Raw genomic sequence first — 21829 nt, 5'->3', positions numbered from 1 at the left:
TTAATTTTTGAATTTTCATTTATTTATGTTTCCTTTTATTTATGTATATATGTGAATGATCTATTCTTCCAGGTATGGCCAGGATTAACAGTATACCCTGATTTCACTAATCCAAACTGCATAGAATGGTGGGCAAATGAATGCAGTATTTTCCATCAACAAGTGAATTATGATGGACTTTGGATTGTAAGTGGTTACTTTAGACTTGTGATTTTGGACAATGAGCACAGAATTATTTTTCCATAAAAATGATTATTAAGTTGACAAAAAATATTTTATAACATATTGAACATAAAAATAATGTTCTTATATTTTTCTAGAATGTATAAATATCATACCTGTCATGTTCATGGGTCAGAAAAAGAATACAAACCAAAAACTGTAAATTGAGATTTTTCTTACCCAGTAATATACTTTATAGGATAAAGTTCATTTCTGTCACTAAGGTGTTGTACCTTTATGACTAATAATTTATGTTGAAAAGAGTTAACAAAATTTGGAGATTAGCCTATAGTAGTGCAACTTCAAAAACTTTTACTAAAGTCTGCAGTAGTCAAGCAATTGCAGCAACATGAACTTAAATAAGCTCTCAGCCTTTAGAAACTTTCTTTTTAGTAAGTTATTAAGTGGAACAAATCAAAATCGGCAATAAGTTAAGTGTTTTATCTCAAGGTAAACAACAACAACAAACAAATAATATCCTAGATTACTGGTAAAGTTATTAAAGGAAAACACTTTTTTTTTATTTTATTTTTTTGCGGTACGCGGGCCTCTCACTGTTGTGGCCTCTCCCGTTGTGGAGCACAGGCTCCGGACGCACAGGTTCAGCGGCCATGGCTCATGGGCCCAGCTGCTCCGCGGCATGTGGGATCTTCCCGGACCAGGACACGAACCCGTGTCCCTTGCATCGGCAGGCGGACTCTCAACCACTGCACCACCAGGGAAGCCCAACACACTAATTTTTTAAAGTTTCTTTGGATGAAGTTTTATATCTGTAGCTATTGATGCCTGCTGATAGGTTTATAATTTAGGGCTTCCCTGGTGGCGCAGTGGTTGAGAGTCCGCCTGCCGATTCAGGGGACACGGGTTCGTGCCCCAGTCCAGGAAGATCCCACACACCGCGGAGCAGCTAGGCTCTTGAGCCATGGCCGCTGAGCCTGCGCATCCATACCGCAAAAAAAAAAAAAAAGATTTATAATGTAGAATAATACTGATGATAGTCAATGATTTAGTGTCTTTTGTTAAGGAAACTGTAACAATATTTGGGGAATGAAACTACTTGGTGATCCCAGAATTCTATATTTCAGAAAAAAATATGTAATAATGTTGAGCACAGAGAGAACATGAGGGATGTTTTTCAAAGGTATTACAACTGTATGGAATTTTGGAAGGAGAGATAATGGATATCTGAGAATAGTTAAATTTTTTGATTGTTTAGATCACAGTATCTCTACTTTCCTTTCCTAAAGTTCTCATTATAATTCAGTCATTATTTAAATTATTTATTTATTTATTCAGTCAATTACAAGTGTTTATTTTGCATCATCATGAAAACGTGGAGTTGAGTAGAAGGTTAGCATAGCCGTCAGAATTCCTATGAAGGTAATAGAATGAAGATGGAGAGGCTTTGTTATTTGACACAAAATCAGTGAGATTGCAGTGATGATACCTAGCTGCTGGTAGAAATAACAAAAAAAATTGAAATCTGCTCTTGCATTTTGTTTTTAATTCTAGCTCTAATTTCAATTATATTATTTAATTTAAATTAAAAGTACGTTCTTTCCTTTATTTTTCTTTCATTTCTTTCTTTCTTTTTCTTGTATAGGAAAAATTTGAATCCATTAGAGCAGAGTTACAAGTATAAATGACATTTAGGGATAGGGAAAAAGAATCTGATTGTGCTATATATAGAGAATATACTTCATTTCCTACATCCATTGAAGACTGAAGTACACGATTCATCTCCAAAGAGAGGGAAGGATGGGAAGAAGAGGAGCATCTGAGAAAAACAGAGTAGTTATGATACTAATGCAGAAGCATTTTGACTAATGCTTATGATAACCAGTATGATCTCAAAGCTCACTAAATAGCACTGAATTAATATATGCTATGTATGAGCAGTGAATATTCTGCTTCTAGCTCTTACCTGAATAATTGCCAAACCCTACTACTAGGTTGTTTCTCAAGTTCTTTTTCTTTCTTCAGATTATTTTTTCTGTCAGAATGAATATATAGTAAAGCAGCGTTATTTAACTGATGAAATTTTATTTTCATGTCAAATTTTTAGTTTTATAATTTTCTAGATTTTTAATTTAGATTCAATGCTAATGCTTTTAAATTTTAAGTTTAAATATTACAATAATTTTGGGAAACGATATGAGCTTAATTGTAATTGAAAAATAGATTTTTGCATATAAACACACATTATGGTTGAATTCTCTTTTTTTGTATCATTCTTAAGATAATCTCCTAGCATTTGAAAAATAAGAGCCTACTGTATTTGGTATAATTAAGACTAATGCTGTGATTTCAAAATAAGAACGTTAGTATTTTTAAAATTCAAAGAATATTTTCATTTTTCTGAAAAAGTAAGCATATTTTTGTGACCATGTTGTTACTATGATTTTATTCTTTAAAATCTAACAAGCAGAATTCTTCCATAAAGAAGTCGAATAATTTAACATATAGTTTTGGGAAACTTAAAATTCATTGAGAAGATATATCCAAACACATTCATATATCCAAATAACTGGGGGCTTAATTGGATATATTATCTGTACATTTTATAGGATTCTTAGGAAAAAATCAGTTATTTAAAAATTTCTTTGAAATAGGGTTATTTTTATTTAGATTTAGTTTAAAAGTGAAGTTATGAAATGCCACCAGGTTTTTATACAGTTTTCAATAGATTTTAAAGAAATATTCCTAAAAATGGTATTGACAATTCCTAGAAATGGTCATTACTAGACTTGAGATGATTTTAATGATACTGTAGGAGTACTTATTACTATCAATCCACTGAGTCCTTTGTTTCATCACTAACAATGCTTGAATCTACTGGCTGTAATATTGACAATACTAATCAAATTCACTTTCACATGACATTAAATAAACATAACATCACTTAAATCCTTGAATAGGTTAGAGAAAAATATTTTCAGAATTTTGAAAGAAGCAAAAATACAAAATACATTAAAAGACTACAAATAAATTCTATTAAATTATGAGTAGTAAGTTTAACCTATCAATATAATCTTGTTAAATAGACATTTTAATAAAAATAATCAAATATTAAATGCTTTATTTGTTTTAAATATGGTTAAAATCATGTAAGTGATTAAATTTTATTTTAAGTTATTTTATTATATTACATTTATTAAATTCTTTTATTTATTCTTAAATTACATAAAATAAAGCCTATTTTGAGTGAGTGCTATAAGAGCTTGTGAATTTTATTTCAAGTTTGCAAATACTTAGTTCAAATAAAATAACATTAATTTTAGAGTTAAATGCTTTGCCTTTGCACTTCCTTGGTGAATATTATATACAAGAGGTAATAAAATGGTTTAGAAAAAGACTCTTAAAACTTAAAATAATGCAACTCAGTTCCATTTATGAGTTTCAGTAGTTGAAGCTGTTTTTGAATTTAATTCAGTTGGTACATTCATGAAGAAAAAATACTTAGGTTCATCTAAAATTATTGACTGTACACCTATAGTATTTCTTTGTATTAATTTTACTGAACATAGGACAACAAAATTGAATATAATATATCAGGTCATTTTAGTAAAATAACCCCAATATTTACTTTAGAATAACTACATAATTGTCCTTTGTGGCTATTAAGAAAACAAAAATCTGTTTCACAATGAGAAATTTATTCCTTTCTCCCTTGAGCAGCCTTCATTTCTCACATTAATTCCATCTGGGCATCATTTTGATGGGAGAAGGGAAGAGTGATAAAGAGAATATACTTCTGAGGAAAACAAAATTAACGAGGGACTTGAATGAGTGTGATGCCTTTGTGAGAGCAGAGAGAACATATTATAGAGATGTGGGAAATAAGGCTCAAAAATTCTTTGGTGCCATTAACAGAGTTGGAGAAAGACATACACATTTCTTGAGCATGTATAGTGTAATATATGATTTTATATGAATAATCTTTTTTAGTCCAAAGATTCTACTTAACTGGTTATGGACTAGAACTAGTAAACAGCAAAACAATATGGGGGCCTCAGTTTACAAGGCAAGAAAGTCCATAAACACAATACCCCACAACTTTGACTCCAAGAGATGTTTAGGTCACTGGTTCTCATAATGTGGCCCAGGAGTGCTAGGATTCCCTGAGACTCTTCCAAGGATCCAATAAGCTCATAACCATTTTCATTAGAATACTAAAATGCTCTTTGACTTTTTTCACTTTCATTCTCTCATGAAAGTGTAGGAGTTGTGTGCTAAACAAAAAGTGTTGTGCCTAGCTGCTAGCAAGGCACATCATAGAAAATAGATAAATGCCAGCTGAAATTAATAAACTATGTTGAATAAATGAATGTGCTGGAAATATGTACAATGATAGGCTCACAGTGAGAAGACTGATACAACTATTTAGAAAAGACAGTTGCTTAATACTTTTAATGTAATGTAATATAATTAATGCTTTATATGTATAATTAAAACTAGGTAAATCACATACATTTTGGTTGTAAAAATCCTTTAATCCCACCTAAGATACCCTCTGTTATCTGGTATATACATTTATGAAAAAACAAATAATATTACTTTTCTCGCTATAATGACTTGTTCATGCTGGAAGTATTTTGGAATCAAGTAGTGAGAACAGTTAAGCAAGTTTGTTTGTAGGTTGGTAGCTTATATATGCCTTCTAAGATAAAATATTTACAAACAAGTAGAGAGTTTCTGCTTATATGATTTAGAATTACTTAAAATCTTCTGTTCTTTATCTTATATCCATTCAGGACATGAATGAAGTTTCCAGCTTTATTCATGGTTCAAAGAAAGGATGCAGTGACAACAAACTGAATTACCCAGCTTTTACTCCTGGTAAATTTCATTTAACTATCTCCTTACCATTAATTGAGAACAATTATCTTTATTTACTGCTAAATTGTAGCATATATTTCTAAATCACAAACTTTGATATAATTTTGAGACCCTGAAATAACTGTGGTATTTTGTTTACTTTTTTGTTTTATTTCTGGCCAAAATATTTATGTCTAAGAGAAGGAGCGTGTTTTTAAATTTTGGTGTAGATTATTGATTTGTCTTTACCTCTGATGAACTGCCCATGATTAAATGATTAATGAAAAGAAACAAAATTTGTTTGAAATCATAATTTAAGTGATCAAAATTTTTCCTTGAGCACTTTGCTTTAAGTCTCTGCAGTTATTAGATGTACCTGATGTGAATAGTTACATCTCACTTATTCCAAAAAGCATGTTTTCATCATTAAAATAGGTAAAAAGAATTTCACCAAAGAAAAAGAAGTGCTCTGAGGGGAGTAGATTATTATAAGGACATCTGAAGAAAGATAACAATAATTATCACAGTACAATATAAGCCTGCAAATTAAAGCACAATAAAAACTAAAAAACAGAGATTTAAATGATTTGTTATTGTGTAACAGGTCTACATGTGTGGAATTAGGTTATATTTAAATAAATTATAAAGCTTTCAAATGGGTCTATAGTTATATGATTTATAATAAATATATATATATTTATATATGCATGTTAAAGTCTATTTTCTCCATGATTTATTTATTACTGAAGTTAGGAAACAGGGTATTCATAATTGTAAGTGCAAATGTAGTTGTTAATCAGTAAGAGTAAAGGGTGAAGACCCAACTGGAACTTAGCATTAATTGTTGCCTTTCATTACTTTTTAACTAAATATGGTATTACATAGCACATCACTTAAGGATTATAAAGTTTAAAATGGCAAAATATTCCTTAAGAAATTATTTCTTATATTTTTTTCTAAGATATTCTTGACAAAATCCTGTATGCCAAAACAATTTGCATGGATGCTGTGCAACACTGGGGGAAACAGTATGATGTTCACAGCCTCTATGGATACAGTATGGCTATAGCCACAGAGAAGTAAGTGCAATTTCACTCAGAAATCCCTTTAATATTTATTGTCTAGAAACATATTTGGTAATTTACATATAGCGGAAAATAACAAGAGGAGGAAAGCAACAAAAGATAATATTTTCATGGTGAAAAATTAGGGCATTAAAAGCATCGCCTCTTTTACTAATCTTCACAAATTTGAAACTTAGTTATCAAGAACTACATGATATATGAATAAAACTGATTCTTTTTTAATTCATAAATTGAAAATTTCCTTCCAAATTTTGATTCAGTTTGGTATCTCTGAATATGTGCTCTAAGCATGAAATTCACAATTGGCCTGAGAGAATGATGCTTCTAAAACAAGTCTTTATTTTTAAAAAAATAAGAATTTCAGGCTTCTGCACATGGGACCCTAAGCTGAGGTGTCAACACAGTTGTTTCATAGGAGGAACTCTGGTCTGAAGGACCAGGTGTGAGGCCTCGGCATTGAGCCCCCTGTAAACAAGTGAAACTAAGCTTAAGCACAAAGGAAAAGAAAAAGTTCTTGAGACCAGGAAATCCAAGATCAAGGTGCCTGCTGATCCAGTCTCTGAACTTGGCTCACACAGTTATGGAGGCTGGCAAGTCCAAAATCTCTAGGATGGCTCAGCAAGTTGAAGACCAGGGTCTTGGTGCTGCAACCTGGTGTCAGGCTTGAGCCTCTGAGGTGAGAGAGCTGAGCTCAGGACACAGGACCACCAGAGACCTCCCAGCCCCACATAATAACAAATGGTGAGAGCTCTACCAGAGATCTCCATCTCAAAACGAACACCAAGCTCCACCCAATGGCCAGCAAGTTTCAGTGCTAGACAACCCATGCCAAACAACTAGCAAGACAGGAACACAACCCCAGCCATTAGCAGAGAGGCTGCCTTAAATCATAATAAGGTCACAGACACCCCAAAACACACAACTGTACGTGGTACTGCCCACCAGAAAGACAAGTACCAGCCTAACCCAGCAGAACACAGGCACTAGTGCCCTCCAGCAGGAAGCATACACAATCCAATGAACCAAACTTAGCCACTGGAAGCAGACACCAAAAAAAATGGGAACTACGAACCTGCAGCCTGCGAAAAGGAGACTGCAAGCATAGTAAGTTAAGCAAATTGAGAAGACAAAGAAACACACAGCAGATGAAGGAGCAAGGCAAAAACCCACCAGACCAAACAAATGAAGAGGAAATAGGCAGTCTACCTGAAAAAGAATTAAGAGTAATCATAGTAAAGATGATCCAAAATCCTGGAAATAGAATGGAGAAAGAAGAAAAAAAGTTTAACAAGGACCTAGAAGAACAGAAGAGCAAACAAACAATGATGAACAACACAATAAATGAAATTAAAAATTCTCTGGAAGGAATGAAGAGCAGAATAACTGAGGAAGAAGAACAGATAAGTGACCTGGAAGATAAAATAGTAGAAATAACTACCTCAGAACAGTATAAAGAAAAAAGAATGAAAATAATTGAAGACAGTCTCAGAGACCTCTGGGACAACATTAAACACACCAACATTCGAATTATAGGGGCCTCAGAGGAAGATAAAAAGAACGGGACTGAGAAAATATATGAAGAGATTATAGTTGAAAACTTCCCTAATATGGGAAAGGAAATAGTCAATCAAGTGCAGGAAGCACAGAGAGTCCCATACAGTATATATCCAAGGAGAAATACATCAAGACACATAATAAACTCTCAAAAATTAAATAGAAAAGAAAAAATGCTAAAAGCAGCAAGGGAAAAACAACAAAAAACATACAAAGGAATTCCCATAAGGTTAACAGCTGATCTTTCAGCAGAAACTATGAAAGCCAGAAGGGAGTGGCAGGACATATTTAAAGTGATGAAAAGGAAAAACCTACAACCAAGGTTACTCTACCAAGCAAGAATCTCATTCAGATTTGACAGAGAAATTAAAACCTTTACAGGGAAGCAAAACTTAAGAGAATTCAGTACCACTAAACCAGCTTTACAAAAAAATGCTGAAGGCACTTCTCTAGGCAGGAAACACAGAGAAGGAAAATACTTACAATAACAAAACCAAAACAATTGAGAAAATGGTAATAGCAACATATATATAAATAACTACCATAAAAGTAAATTGATTAAATGTTCCACCCAAAAGACATAGACCAGCTGAATGGATACAAAAAACAAGACCTGTATATATGCTTTCTACAAGAGACACTGTTCAGACACATAAAGACTGAAAATGAGGGGATGGAAAAAGATATACCATGCAAAAGGAAATCAAAAGAAATCTGGAGTAGCAATTCTCATATCAGACAAAATAGATATAAAAATAAAGACTATTACAAGGGGCAGAGAAGGTCACAACATAATAGTCAAGGGATCTATCCAAGTAGAAGATATAACAATTGTAAATATTTATGCCCCCAACATAGGAGCACCTTAATACATAAGGCAAATACTAACAGACATGAAAAGGGAAATCGACAGTAACACAATCGTAATTGGGGATTTAAAACTCCGTTTTCATCAATGGACAGATCATCCAAAATGAAAATAAGTAAGGAAACACAAGCTTTAAATGATACATTAAACAACATGGACTTAATTGATATTTATAGGACATTCCATCCAAAAAACAATAGAATACACTTTCTTCTCAAGTACTCATGGAACATTTTCCAGGATAGATCATATCCTGGATCACAGATCAAGCCTTGGTCAATTTAAGAAAATTGAAATCATATTAAGTATCTTTTCCAACCACAGTGCTACAAGATTAGATATCAATTAGACAATAAAAACTGTAAAAAAAAAAATAACCACATGGAAGTGAAACAATATACTACCAAATATCCCAAAGATCACTGAAGAAGTCAAAGATGAAATCAAAAAATGCTGAGAAACACATGACAATGAAAACACGATGACCCAAAACCTATGGGATGTAACAAAAGCAGTTCTAACAGGGAAATTTATAGCAAGAGAAATCTACCTCAAAAAAGAAGAAATATCTCAAATAAACAATCTAACCTTACACCTAAAGCAATTAGGGAAAGAAGAACAAAAAAAAAAAAAAACCCTACAAAGTTGAAAGAAGGAAAGAAATCATAAAGATTAGATCAGAAATAAATGAAAAAGAAATAAGGAAAGATAGCAAAGATCAATAGAACTAAAAGGTGGTTCTTTGAGAAGATAAACAAAATTGATAAACCATTAGCCAGAGTCATCAAGAAAAGGAAAAAACTCAAATCAATAGAATTAGAAATGAAAAAGGAGAAGTAACACTGACACGGCAGAAATATGAAGGATCATGAGAGATTACTACAATAAACCGGACAACCTGGAAGAAATGGACAAATTCTTAGAAAAGCACAACCTTTGAAGACTGAACCGGGAAGAAATGAAAAATATAAAGAGATGAATCACAAGAACTGAAATTGAGACTGTGATTAAAAATCTTCCAACAAACAAAAGCCCAGAACAAGATGGCTTCACAGGCGAATTCCATAAAAACTATAGAGAAGAGCTACCACCTGTCCTTCACAAACTCTTCCAAAATACAGCAGAGGGAGGAACACTCCCAAACTCATTCTATTAGGCCACCATCACCCTGAAACCAAAAGTAGACAAAGATGTCACAGAGAAAGAAAACTACAGACCAACATCACTGATGAACATAGATGCAAAAATCCTCAAAAAATACTGGCAAACAGAATCCAAGAACACATTAAAAGGATCATACACCATGATCAAGTGGGGTTTATCCCAGGAAAGCAAGGATTCTTCAATATACCCAAATTAATCAATGTGATAAATTGAAGGAGAAGAACCATATCATCATCTCAATAGATGCAGAAAAACTTTTGACAAAATTCAAAACCCACTTATGATAAAAACCCTCCAGAAAGTAGGCATAGAGGGAACCTACCTCAACATAATAAAGGCCATATATGACAAACCCACAGCCAACATCGTTCTCAGTGGTGAAAAATTGAAACCATTGCCTCTAAGATCAGGAACAAGACAAGGTTTTCCACTCTCATCACTATTATTCAACACAGTTTTGGAAGTCTTACCTACAGCAAACAGAGAAGAAAAAGAAATAAAAGTAATCCAAATTGGAAAAGAAGAAGTAAAGCTGTCATGTTTGCAGAAGACATGATATTATACATAGAGAATGCTAAGGATGCTTCCAGAAAACTAATACAGCTAATCAATGAATTCGGTAAAGTAGCAGGATACAAAATTAATGCACAGAAATCTCATGCATTTCTATACATTAATGATGAAAAATCTTAAAGAGAAATTAAGAAAACACTCCCATTTACCATTGCAAAAAAAAGAATAAAATATCTAGGAATAAACCTACCTAGGGAGACAAAAGACCTGTATGCAGAAAACTATAGGACACTGATGAAAGATACTAAAGATGATACAAACAGATGGAGAGATATACCATGTTCTTGGGTTGGAAGAATCAACATTGTGAAAATGACTATACTACCCAAGGCAATCTATGGATTCACTACAATTCTTATCAAACTACCAATGGCATTTTTCACAGAACTACAACAAAAAATTTCACAATTTGTATGGAAAAACAAAAGACCCTGAAGAGCCAAAGAAATCTTGAGAAAGAAAAAGGAAGCTGGAGGAATCAGGCTCCCGGACTTCAGACTATATTACAAAGGTACAGTAATCAAGAGAGTATGTATGGTACTGGCACGAAAACAGAAATATAGGTCAATGGAACAGGATGGAAAGCCCAGAGATAAACCCACGCACATTTGGTTACCTTATTTTTTATAAAGGAGGCAAGAATATATGTTGGAGAAAAGACAGCCTCTTCAATAAGTGGTGCTGGGAAAACTGGAGACCTACAGGTAAAAGAATGAAATTAGAACACTCCCTAACACCATATACAAAAGTAAACTCAAAATAGATTAAAGACCTAAATGTAAGGTCAGACACTATAAAACTCTTAGAGGAAAACATAGGAAGACTCTGTGACGTAAATCATAGCAAGATCCTTTTTGACCCACCTGGAGAAATGGAAATATAAACAAGTGGGACCTAATGAAACTTAAAACTTTTGCACAGCAAAGGAAACCATAAACAAGACCAAAAGACAACACTCAGAATGGGAGAAAATATTTGCAAATGAAGCAACTGACAAAGGATCAATCTCCAAAATATACAAGCAGCTCATGCAACTCAATATTAAGAAAACAAACCACCCAATCCAAAAATGGGCGGAAGACCTAAATAGACATTTCTCCTGAAAAAGATACACATATTTCCAACAAACACATAAAGGATGCTCAACATCACTAATCATTAGAGAAATGCAAATCAAAACTACAATGATGTATCACCTTACACCAGTCAGAGTGTCCATCATCAAAAAATCTACAAACAATAAATGCTGGAGAGGGTGTGGAGAAAAGGGAACCCTCTCGCACTGTTGGTGGGAATGTAAATTTATACAGCCATTATGGAGAACAGCATGGAGGTTCCTTAAAAAACTAGAAATAGAACTACCATGCGACCCAGCAATCCCTCTACTCTGCATATATCCTGAGAAAATGAGAATTCAAAAAAGAGTCATGTACCATAATGTTCATTGCAGCTCTATGTACAATAGCCAGGACATGGAAGCAACCTGAGTGTCCATCGACAGATGAATGGATAAATAAGATGTGGCACATATATACAATGGAATATTACTCAGCCATAAAAAGAAATGAACTTGAGTTATTTGTAGTGAGGTAGGTAGACCTAGAGTCTGTCATACAGAGTGAAGTGTAAGTCAGAAAGAGAAAAACAAATACCATATTCTAACACATATATATGGAATCTAAGAAGAAAAAAATCGTTCTGAAGAACCTAAGGGCAGGACAAGAATAAAGACACAGATGTAGAGAATGGACTTGAGGACACAGGGAGGGGGAAGGGTAACCTGGGACGAAGTGAGAGAGTGACATTGACATATATACACTACGAAATGTAAAATAGATAGCTAGTGGGAAGCAGATGCACAGCACAGGGAGATCAGCTTGGTGCTTTGTGACCAGCTGGAGGTGTGGGATGGGGGAGTATGAGTGAGAGGCAAGAGGGAGGTGATATGGTGATATATGTATACGTATAGTTGATTCACTTTGTTATACAGCAGAAACTAACCATTGTAAAGCAATTATACTCCAATAAAAATGTTAAAAATAAATAAATAAACAAAAAAATGACAAGAGTTTCAATTAATATATAGGTTTCTATGTATTATCTCACAAATTAATTCTCTAATGGAATGTGTTGCTTGTATATAAAAAAGGAGCATGATACGAAACAAAGGAAGGGGACAATCATATATTGATTGCCTATTCTTTTCCAAGCATAGTATAAGGACCTACAATGCTATAGTTAATAAAAACCAGATTCTGTGTCTATAAATTTAAAATTTTCTCATAATTAACTGTATTCAAATTTTAATTCAAAACCATATTTGGTCCCAGATCATACCATGATATCAGAATTTTATACAGTATCTTCATAGTGTTTGTTTACTTAACAGAGCATTATATGTTATGGAGTATAAGTAAGTAAATTCTAGAAAGAAAAAAGAGCACTATAGTTCATATATAAGTAATATTATAGAAAAAGCACATGAGAATACTTTTACTATGGTAGTCGATAACTTTAGATACTGAATTAAACTTTTTATCTTTTTTCTGATTATTTTCCAATTATGGAAAAAATTTGTCAACAACAATGAGGTACCAATAGTGGTGAGATGAATAATGCCAATATTGGTGGATGAGGAACTTCTAAGAACAAAATAAAATGCCTGCCAAATATATTAGTTTTATTTCAACATTGCTTGATAATATTTGAAAATGCAGATATTAAGGTATAATTAACATCATTGAACCACAAAAATGTGTATTGTGTTCAAGTTCAGATTACTATATTTTGTATTGTAAAAATATTTTGTAGTGTAAAGAGATTTCAATGGGTTTAAATCATACATTTCAAAAACAAATATTGAGTGGATACAAAAAAACACATGCTTAATTTGGTAAAGAATATTATTCAAAGTTTAAGTCTTTTCTAGAAGATTTCTTTTCTCTGTGTTTGGTCAGAATGCATTTAACTAAGTAAATATTTATAGCTAAATACAAAATTAATATAAAATATTGATAAAATAGTTGCAAATATTATGGCTTGGCTCTAGGAGCTGTAATACATGTATTGAAATTAAGATTTTAGAATTTATAAAATCAATATTATTTTAAAGTAAATGTTATTTATTAATTTGATTTTGTTTTAGAGCTGTACAAAAAGTTTTTCCTAATAAAAGAAGCTTTATTCTCTCCCGGTCAACTTTTGCTGGATCTGGAAGCTATGCTGCACATTGGTTAGGAGACAATACTGCTTCTTGGGAACAAATGGAATGGTCTATTACAGGAATGCTGGAGTTTGGTTTGTTTGGAATACCTTTGGTAAGTGGTGTTATACCATGTTATTTATAAACACTGTAATTACAATTAATTTTGTAGTATTATCATCAATGATTTTCAATAAAATGATTAAAGGTATGTGACAGAAAATTTAAGTCTTTATTCCTAGGGAATTTATGAGGAAAATAAGATTGTGGATGATGTCTATAACACTCAAGCCATTAGAATAGAAAAACAGAATGAAGAAAATTCAATCAAATCAAACTAATTCATGAAACAAATGTCAGTATAAACAAAGTATAGAAAAGCTTATATAATAAATATAAAGCACCAGAGAAAATGGTAGAGAAAAATCCAAATTTGGGATTGTAATAAAAGTAAATATCAAAAGTCTAGATATATTTAAAATACTAGACTGTCAGTTTAGGTTAAAAAAATAAAGCTCTTTCCTCTATTTAAAAGATAAAAAATAATGACAGAAAATTTTCAAATTTTTAAAGCAGAGAAAACTTATATATGCAATTCTAAACATAAGAAATTTGGTAAGTCTCTATATCAAGCAAAAACAAGAACTATGTAATGTTCATATTCAACACTAAAGAGTGTCATTACATAACAAAATAAATGTAAAACATTTAGAAAATTATAGTTGTTCATTTATTCTTTCATATTCATTGAACCAAATGAAAACCAAAAGCAAACCAACAAAAAAAAAGCTAACACACACACATACATAGCATCTTGAATTTGGAAAGTAAAAAAACACATTACCAAATGATTCACCAAAATAAACTGAATGGAAATGAGAGGAAAACCTTAAAACTGAAAGCTAACAATTGTACTTCATATCAGAACTGTGGGATATCAGCTAAATTGGTATTTAGAAGAAAAATTTTGACCTTAACTGTTTAGATTATAAACAAAGAGTTGAATATTAATTAATGAAGGGCATGAATTAAGAAAATGGAAAAAGAAAAGCAGAATAAACCTAAAGATGTAGGTAATGAAAATAAGAGAAGAAATGGATGCAATGAAAGCAATGTCTCTAGAGAAAAGTTAACAAAGTACAAAGGTGACTTTGAAAGTTTGAATAAAATAGACCAATACATGGCAAGTTTTGTGCAAAAAAAGAAGAAAAAAATAAGCAATGTTAAGATGTATTTCATCTTATACTATACAGTATAGCAACTAATTAATACACAATAACCAGGAGTAAATATTCAAACTAAGTGTAGGACTTTTTAAGAGAAATTTTAATAACTTAGTAAATTAAAGATATACCATTTTCGTGGAAAAGAAGTCTCAATATACTAGAAATATGCATTCTCCCCAAACTATTATCCAAATTCAGTGATATTCCAATTTAAACTATACAGGGAATTTGAAGAATATAAAAGATTATTCTAAACTTCATATGGAAGACAATACAATTTAAAGAAGTAGAGAAGAGCACAAGTATTTGCCTTACCAGATAAAATAATAATATAACACAATGACACTTAACTGTGAATATTCAAATAGATTAATATTGCAAAATAGGACATGGGCCCGTACATTAATGGAAATTTGTTTAATGGTAGCACTATCACTGTAGATCAGTGAGGAAAGTATCAACCATTCATATGGACAATTGATTATCCATTTAAAAAATAAAGTAAAATGGCTCTCTGTCTCACCTCATACCCAATCGATGTGTGAAAATTAAACTTTAAACATCTTAGAAGAAAATGTAAGTGGGTAACTTTATGACATTAGGTTAAGAGAAGTATTTCATAAACAGAACACAGAAGGCACAAATAATAAAGATACATTAATTTGGTTACAACAAAATGAAAACTTCTGTTCATCAAAAGTCTGTTTTAAAAAGTTAGAAATAAAACGTTTCTACTACTGGAAAATTATATTTTCAATTTGTATAACCAACAAATGATTAGTATTTAATTTGAAGAACCTACTATAAATCTGTAGAGGGTAAAAACAGTAGAAAAATTAGCAAAGGATATATACAAGCAATTCTATAGAGTGAGAAATCCATATGAATTCAATAAAAATATGAAAAAAAATCTCCACTTTCCTAGTAATCAGAGAAATGCAAGTAAAAGCTTTGGTAAGATACATTTATATATATAGGTGATAAAAATTAAAAGTCTGAAAATATCAGAAATTGGCAAGAAAATGGAGCAATGGCAGCTTTTATGTACTGTGATTGTGCTTATAAATGGTAACAACCAGTTTTGATTAAACAATGTACATTTCCAATAAATCAGGAAAATAATCCTATATATATATATATATACATATATATATATTACAGAATAAGACTACATTTTACATATTCACAAAGAAATCTATATAGACACTTCATAGAAGCATGTTTTATAGTGATGGGATCCCATACAATAGAGAACTACAGCCATATTAACATAATTGAATCTCACAAAAGTAACACTGAGAAAAAAGTGGAATACAGTGTAATGCATACAACATGCCATCTATACAAAGTTAATAAGCAATGCAAAACAATGTTATATATTGTTTATAGATACATATATACTATTTAGAAAAATAAAGAAATGCTTGTAAACAGTAAATATTGATAGTAAGTTAAGGATAATAGAGTTTTTTTTGTTTTTTTTGTTTTTTCCCCCCCTCTGGAGGGTCCTTGAATGATGAGGAATGCAATTATATATGAGCATACATCTGGCAATTTTTTAAAAAATATTTTACTCCTACAGTAATATATTATAAATAGGAAAAGTCAAATTATAGGTGGTGAGTTTTCGATTAAGAAGCAACACATTGGGCTTCCCTGGTGGCGCAGTGGTTGAGAGTCCACCTGCCGATGCAGGGGACACGGGTTCGTGCCCTGGTCCGGGAAGATCCCACATGCCGTGGAGCAGCTGGGTCCATAAGCCATGGCCGCTGAGCCTGCGCGTTCGGAGCCTGTGCTCTGCAACGGGAGAGGCCGCAACAGTGAGAGGCCCGCGTACCACAAAAAAAAAAAAAAAAAAAAGGAAGCAACATTTTAATAATACAATTTTAGCTTTATACATTCAATTAGTGGCAAGTAATGTGGCAAAAATGGAAAATAAACTTGGCCAAGGAAGAGTATATGAAGACAGTAAAACAAAAAGATTGTTAGTGCAAATTAATCAGCTGAGGCATAAAATGTGATGCTCTGGGCAAATCTGAGAATCCTTACACTGTAAATAATAGATATATATGTTATTTAGGTTGGAGCAGATATCTGTGGATTTGTGGCTGAGACCACAGAAGAGCTTTGCAGAAGGTGGATGCAACTTGGGGCTTTTTATCCATTTTCCAGAAACCATAATGCTGATGGATATGAGGTAAATGCCTCTTGTTCTCCATGTTTCAAAATAAAACATAATTTTAAACTTAAATTTATATCTATAGATGATCTGGTCTGAAAGTTTGTAATATAATTCATAAAGAAGAGTTGGAAGTCCTCTTCTCAAGGTCTATAAATATTTTGTGTATATAAATATGATCAAATAAGGAAATCATGAGACATAGTCATAGCAAAAATATTTTATTTACGCCTAAAGCATATCCACATGTGTTAAATCACAATATTTTAAGTTAAGGGCAAAGCTTTTTGAGTCTGGATTCTTACATTCTAACAATATAAATTCAGGTAACTTTCATAAAAATATAATATACTATTAAGGATTTCCAGTTTTTCTTTCATTAAAGATACACAAGAAATTAAAGATACTTGGAAAGCAGTTTGAGGCCATAGTCTTTCTGTAATAGGTAAAACTGTAATGACAGGTGGGGAGAAAATAAAACTAACGCTTTTAAAACATGCATCTAAACTGAGCATTCAGCATGCAGTGAGCTCTCATAGGTATATTTCTCAAAGGGAATGAGGAAATTAGGTGAAAGCATTAAGCCAATTAAGTACATGTTGGTTAAAAAGTATTCACTGTGCACACACTGGGGCTTAATTCTCTTTGAGAAGAGGGACAACTACTCAGAGCTCAGCCTGGAAGGAAGCGTGATAGTACAGAAGTAAAAGATATAAATTGGATATTCGTCACTTCCTAATCTACCTAAGTGATGCTTCAAGAAGTTTGCATTCATGGGAGATCCTGATATGAATTACATTATAATTTGTGTTTATCTCTGTCCTCCAAAAAGCAGATGCCAAGAGACAATTAGACCTGTTAGAGATTTATTGGTGAAGCACTTGTGGTGGATAAAGGAGAGGAAGCAGGAGAAAGTGGAGAGAGCCTTCAGATCACAATTCAGGTCTGAACCAGGTGAAGATGAAGGCAAAGAAGGTTTGATAGGGAGAGTTATATACTACAGCCCAGTTCTAAGGAAATTACAGTCCAGTAGGGAGTCCTCAAGGTAAAGTTGACCACTGGGAGACCCCTGTATCTCCCTGGAATGGGCCTGAATCGTAGTCCTACCTTGCTCATTGATTTCCTGGGAGCAGCCAAAGGGAAATGTGGCTTTGTGGTAAATATGATGATGAATCTAGGGAAGCAGTAGCTGGTTCCCTCAGTTAATTTTGTTACCCATAGCAGGAAATCTAAGCAGGTTTGCTCACATCATTACACCTTGGCTGAGAGAGTCAGCTAATCTAGCTTGGGCTCAGCAAGGAGGCTGTCCTTCAAGTTTCAAGCCTATAGGCTGGCCAGGCAGCTCTGTTCCCTGTATCCCTTGGCTAGCAGACCATTTGGGCTTATTGTTCTAATAGCAATGGCAAGGCACAAGGCAGCAAGTCCTCAGGCAAGCACATTTCCAGCCCTTACTTGAAGGTATCACATGTAGTAAGACTCCATTGGCCAGAGTATGTCATATAGCTGAGCACAAAGCCAAGTGGTGGGGAAGTACAATCCACTGCTAGAGGTAGGTGCAAAGTCACATAGCAAAAGTTGAGGGTACAAGGAAGCATGAAAATTGGGACCAATAATTCAATCTACCACAAATAATAGAGGAGAAGAATGCTTTGTTAAAATAGTTTCCATCTTCTCTAAGTATGTATATTTAAAAGGGAAATGTCCACTTTAAAATAAATTTTAATTAATATATATATATCCAAATGAAAACATAAAAGTTAGAAATTCATATCCTTTGATAATGAAATAGGAGTAATCTCAACTTTTTACAAACAAGGTAAAATGTATACATTTTGGTTTTCAAAAATACATTTAATGCTTCTATTTTAATTTTCATTCATGTTTTAACTTTCTTATTTCAATTCCTCTGTTTATGCCACAGCATCAGGATCCAGCATTTTTTGGACCGAATTCTCTTTTGGTTAATTCATCAAGGCACTATTTGAATATTCGCTATACCTTGTTACCTTTCCTCTATACTCTATTTTATAAAGCCCATATGTTTGGAGAAACAGTAGCAAGGCCAGTTCTTCATGAGTGAGTACTGTGTTCAAGAATTTCAGTATCTTTCAAATTATATTCAGACATATGAAAAATTAATAGGGGTAAATCAAGATGTCAAGTAGATTCTACTGCTTTTTCTTACACTTATGTAAATAAGTTGATTAACTGTGGAATGATAGTAGTAAATATAATTCATTTGGTGAATTGGACAAGATTAATCTAGAAATGTGAGAACTGCATAGAACTTAAAAGGAAAAAGATATGTGGAATAATTTGAGAAATATCAATAAGCAATATTAAATATAGAATACTGAAAACATAATCATATATATATTGTGAAAATCAACTAATTATAGATAGTGTATAGTATAGTTACAAAACAATGAATTGTGCTTGTCTTTGTACTTATTGACCAAGGCAGGGACTTTCCTCAAGAAATGACTAAAGATCCTTTCAAATCCAAGTCAAAATGGGAGTTTATAAAGAAAAAAGTCTAAAAGGAGGAAAGTAGAATATGAAATATTTCTGGTACTTTATGGACCTATCTCACAGGAGAAAAATGAATTAAACAGAATAGTTGTTTATTACAGATAAAAAGGAGCCTTATCATATTTGATGGATTTTTTTGAGTCCCAAATGAACGAATTTCCTCTCTCCCGCTCTCCCTTCTCCCTTCCTTTCTACCTTCTTTTTTTGAGTGTCAGATGAACCATAAGGATGTAATAACTATAGATTCAAAATGACATATCAAATAAGTAAAATTAAAGACAATAATTATTCCCAGGGAGAAACTTAAAACATAAACCAAATGAAGAATTTGGATAAACTTATTTTTTATCTTTGTATTGTAAATATTGTCATTGTTCTTAGGTTTTATGAAGATACTAATAGCTGGGTTGAGGACACTCAATTCTTATGGGGCCCCTCATTACTTATTACCCCTGTCTTGAAACAGGTAGGATACAATTTTAATAAATTTATATTTTAATGGAAACTTTGTATAATCAAATCCACACTAAATTACAAAACATCTGGGTAATAAATGTTACTCAATAGACTGCTTCAACCTGATAAGTGTTAAATTGAATTCTAAAATGCAGAAGAAATTGTGAAAAATTATAAATATATTAAGTAGATTTATGCTGTTCAAATATATAATATGTACTGGGGAGAAAAAAGTTGTATAAAATTAGTATTCTTCTGAAAAGGAAAGTTTTATTTATGACATCAAATCAAATCTTATAGTAATAACAAGGAATTCTCATTCAAGTAGACATAGACATTGAAATTTTGCTATATTGTAAATAAAGGTGAACTTGAAAACCAGTGGATCATATGAAAATGTTGAAAAATAGTTGAATGAGTTATATGTTTTTTATCTGTTATTTAAAAGTCTATATGCCATGGAAATATACGGAAATGAATGTGTTCACACTCACAATTACCATGTAGCTTACAGCAATACAAATGCATGTATCCATTATTTTAGTTGCCACTTAAATTCATTTCATCTTTGCTTTAGGAATATTTTACATTATAATATCTAAAGCTAGTAAAATAGCCTTTTGATTACTATATATAGAAAATATTGGAGTATAACAATACAAAGGAAGTTTCTTTTCGCTTCACTATGAAAATCCAACTTAACATTTGATGTGATTCTCTTCCATTACATATTGAAATAATATATATATATCTATATATATCTATACATAAATTATCTTGTTTATTTTAGGGAGCGGATACAGTGAGTGCATACATCCCTAATGCTACTTGGTATGATTTTGAAACTGTAAGTAACCTTAATATAATAATAGATCACAAGTACATATTGTTCAACATCTGTACATGGAAACAACTCCAAACACACAGCATATCTTTTTTTCAGTAGTTCTGTTATTATTACAAAAAATAATAATTCCAAATTTTAATAATGTGGAAGTCTGTGCAGCTATACATTTTGTTGCATGTGAGCAAGTATATGTTTTGTTGCATGTGATTAATATGAAGTTATATTCTTTAGTGTAGAGTTATCCATTTTAAATTGTGGAAATAAAAGGTCAAGAGTAATTTTAAGGAGTAGTAACTTATTTTAATAATTTCCCTATTTTACATATTCATCTTATGGCCAGAAGAATTGAGTATTAAGCTAATCTTAAACATTTGTTTTTATAATGTATATATTTTTTTTTTTTTTTTTTTTTATGCGTTACGCGGGCCTCTCACTGTTGTGGCCTCTCCCGTTGCGGAGGACAGGCTCCGGACGCGCAGGCTCAGCGGCCATGGCTCACGGGCCCAGCCGCTCCGCGGCATGTGGGATCCTCCCAGACCGGGGCACGAACCCGTGTCCCCTGCATCGGCAGGCGGACTCTCAACCACTGCGCCACCAGGGAAGCCCTATAATGTATATTTTAATGTTTGGGAAAGATTTTCATCTCAATCTTGAAAAGGCAGCGTAGCAGGATTCATACACACGACCTATTTTTTTTAATTGACCAGGACCTTCTGAGAATATTTATTTTAAAGGAAAGTATTTTGTAATGCACTTATATTTGCTAAGCAGACCCTTTATTTTTATTTTTTTATTTTTTTGCAGTACACGGGCCTCTCACTGTTGTGGCCTCTCCCATTGCGGAGCACAGGCTCCGGATGCGCAGGCTCAGCGGCCGTGGCTCACGGGCCCAGCCGCTCCGCGGCATGTGGGATCTTCCCGGACCGGGGCACTAACCTGTGTCCCCTGCCTCAGCAGGTGGACTCTCAACCACTGTGCCACCAGGGAAGCCCAAACCCTTTATTTTTATAAGAAATGATTTTTTAAAAATTCTTTCTAGAGGTATGGTTAACTTTAAACCAAAACAAAGAATAAAAAAATAGTGCTAATTAAGAATATTGTTA

General features: G+C 32.7%; 1 protein-coding gene across 1 annotated transcript in view; it reads left to right on the top strand.

The window, feature by feature from the left end:
* The window catches only part of SI (sucrase-isomaltase), a 98928-nt gene that overhangs the window by 24426 nt on the left and 52673 nt on the right, over window positions 1-21829 (top strand). The window contains exons 12-19 of the mRNA XM_032630533.1: window positions 73-186; window positions 4977-5061; window positions 6002-6119; window positions 13430-13601; window positions 16793-16909; window positions 18813-18967; window positions 19805-19889; window positions 20670-20726. Coding sequence (XP_032486424.1) covers window positions 73-186; window positions 4977-5061; window positions 6002-6119; window positions 13430-13601; window positions 16793-16909; window positions 18813-18967; window positions 19805-19889; window positions 20670-20726 — 903 coding nt within the window. The remainder of the gene's footprint in view (window positions 1-72; window positions 187-4976; window positions 5062-6001; window positions 6120-13429; window positions 13602-16792; window positions 16910-18812; window positions 18968-19804; window positions 19890-20669; window positions 20727-21829) is intronic.

Source organism: Phocoena sinus, chromosome 4 (genome assembly GCF_008692025.1).
Source record: "Phocoena sinus isolate mPhoSin1 chromosome 4, mPhoSin1.pri, whole genome shotgun sequence".
Classification (NCBI taxonomy): Eukaryota; Metazoa; Chordata; class Mammalia; order Artiodactyla; family Phocoenidae; genus Phocoena; species Phocoena sinus.
The sequence above is the reverse complement of the archived record's forward strand: the minus strand, read 5'-3'. Positions and strand labels throughout refer to the sequence as shown.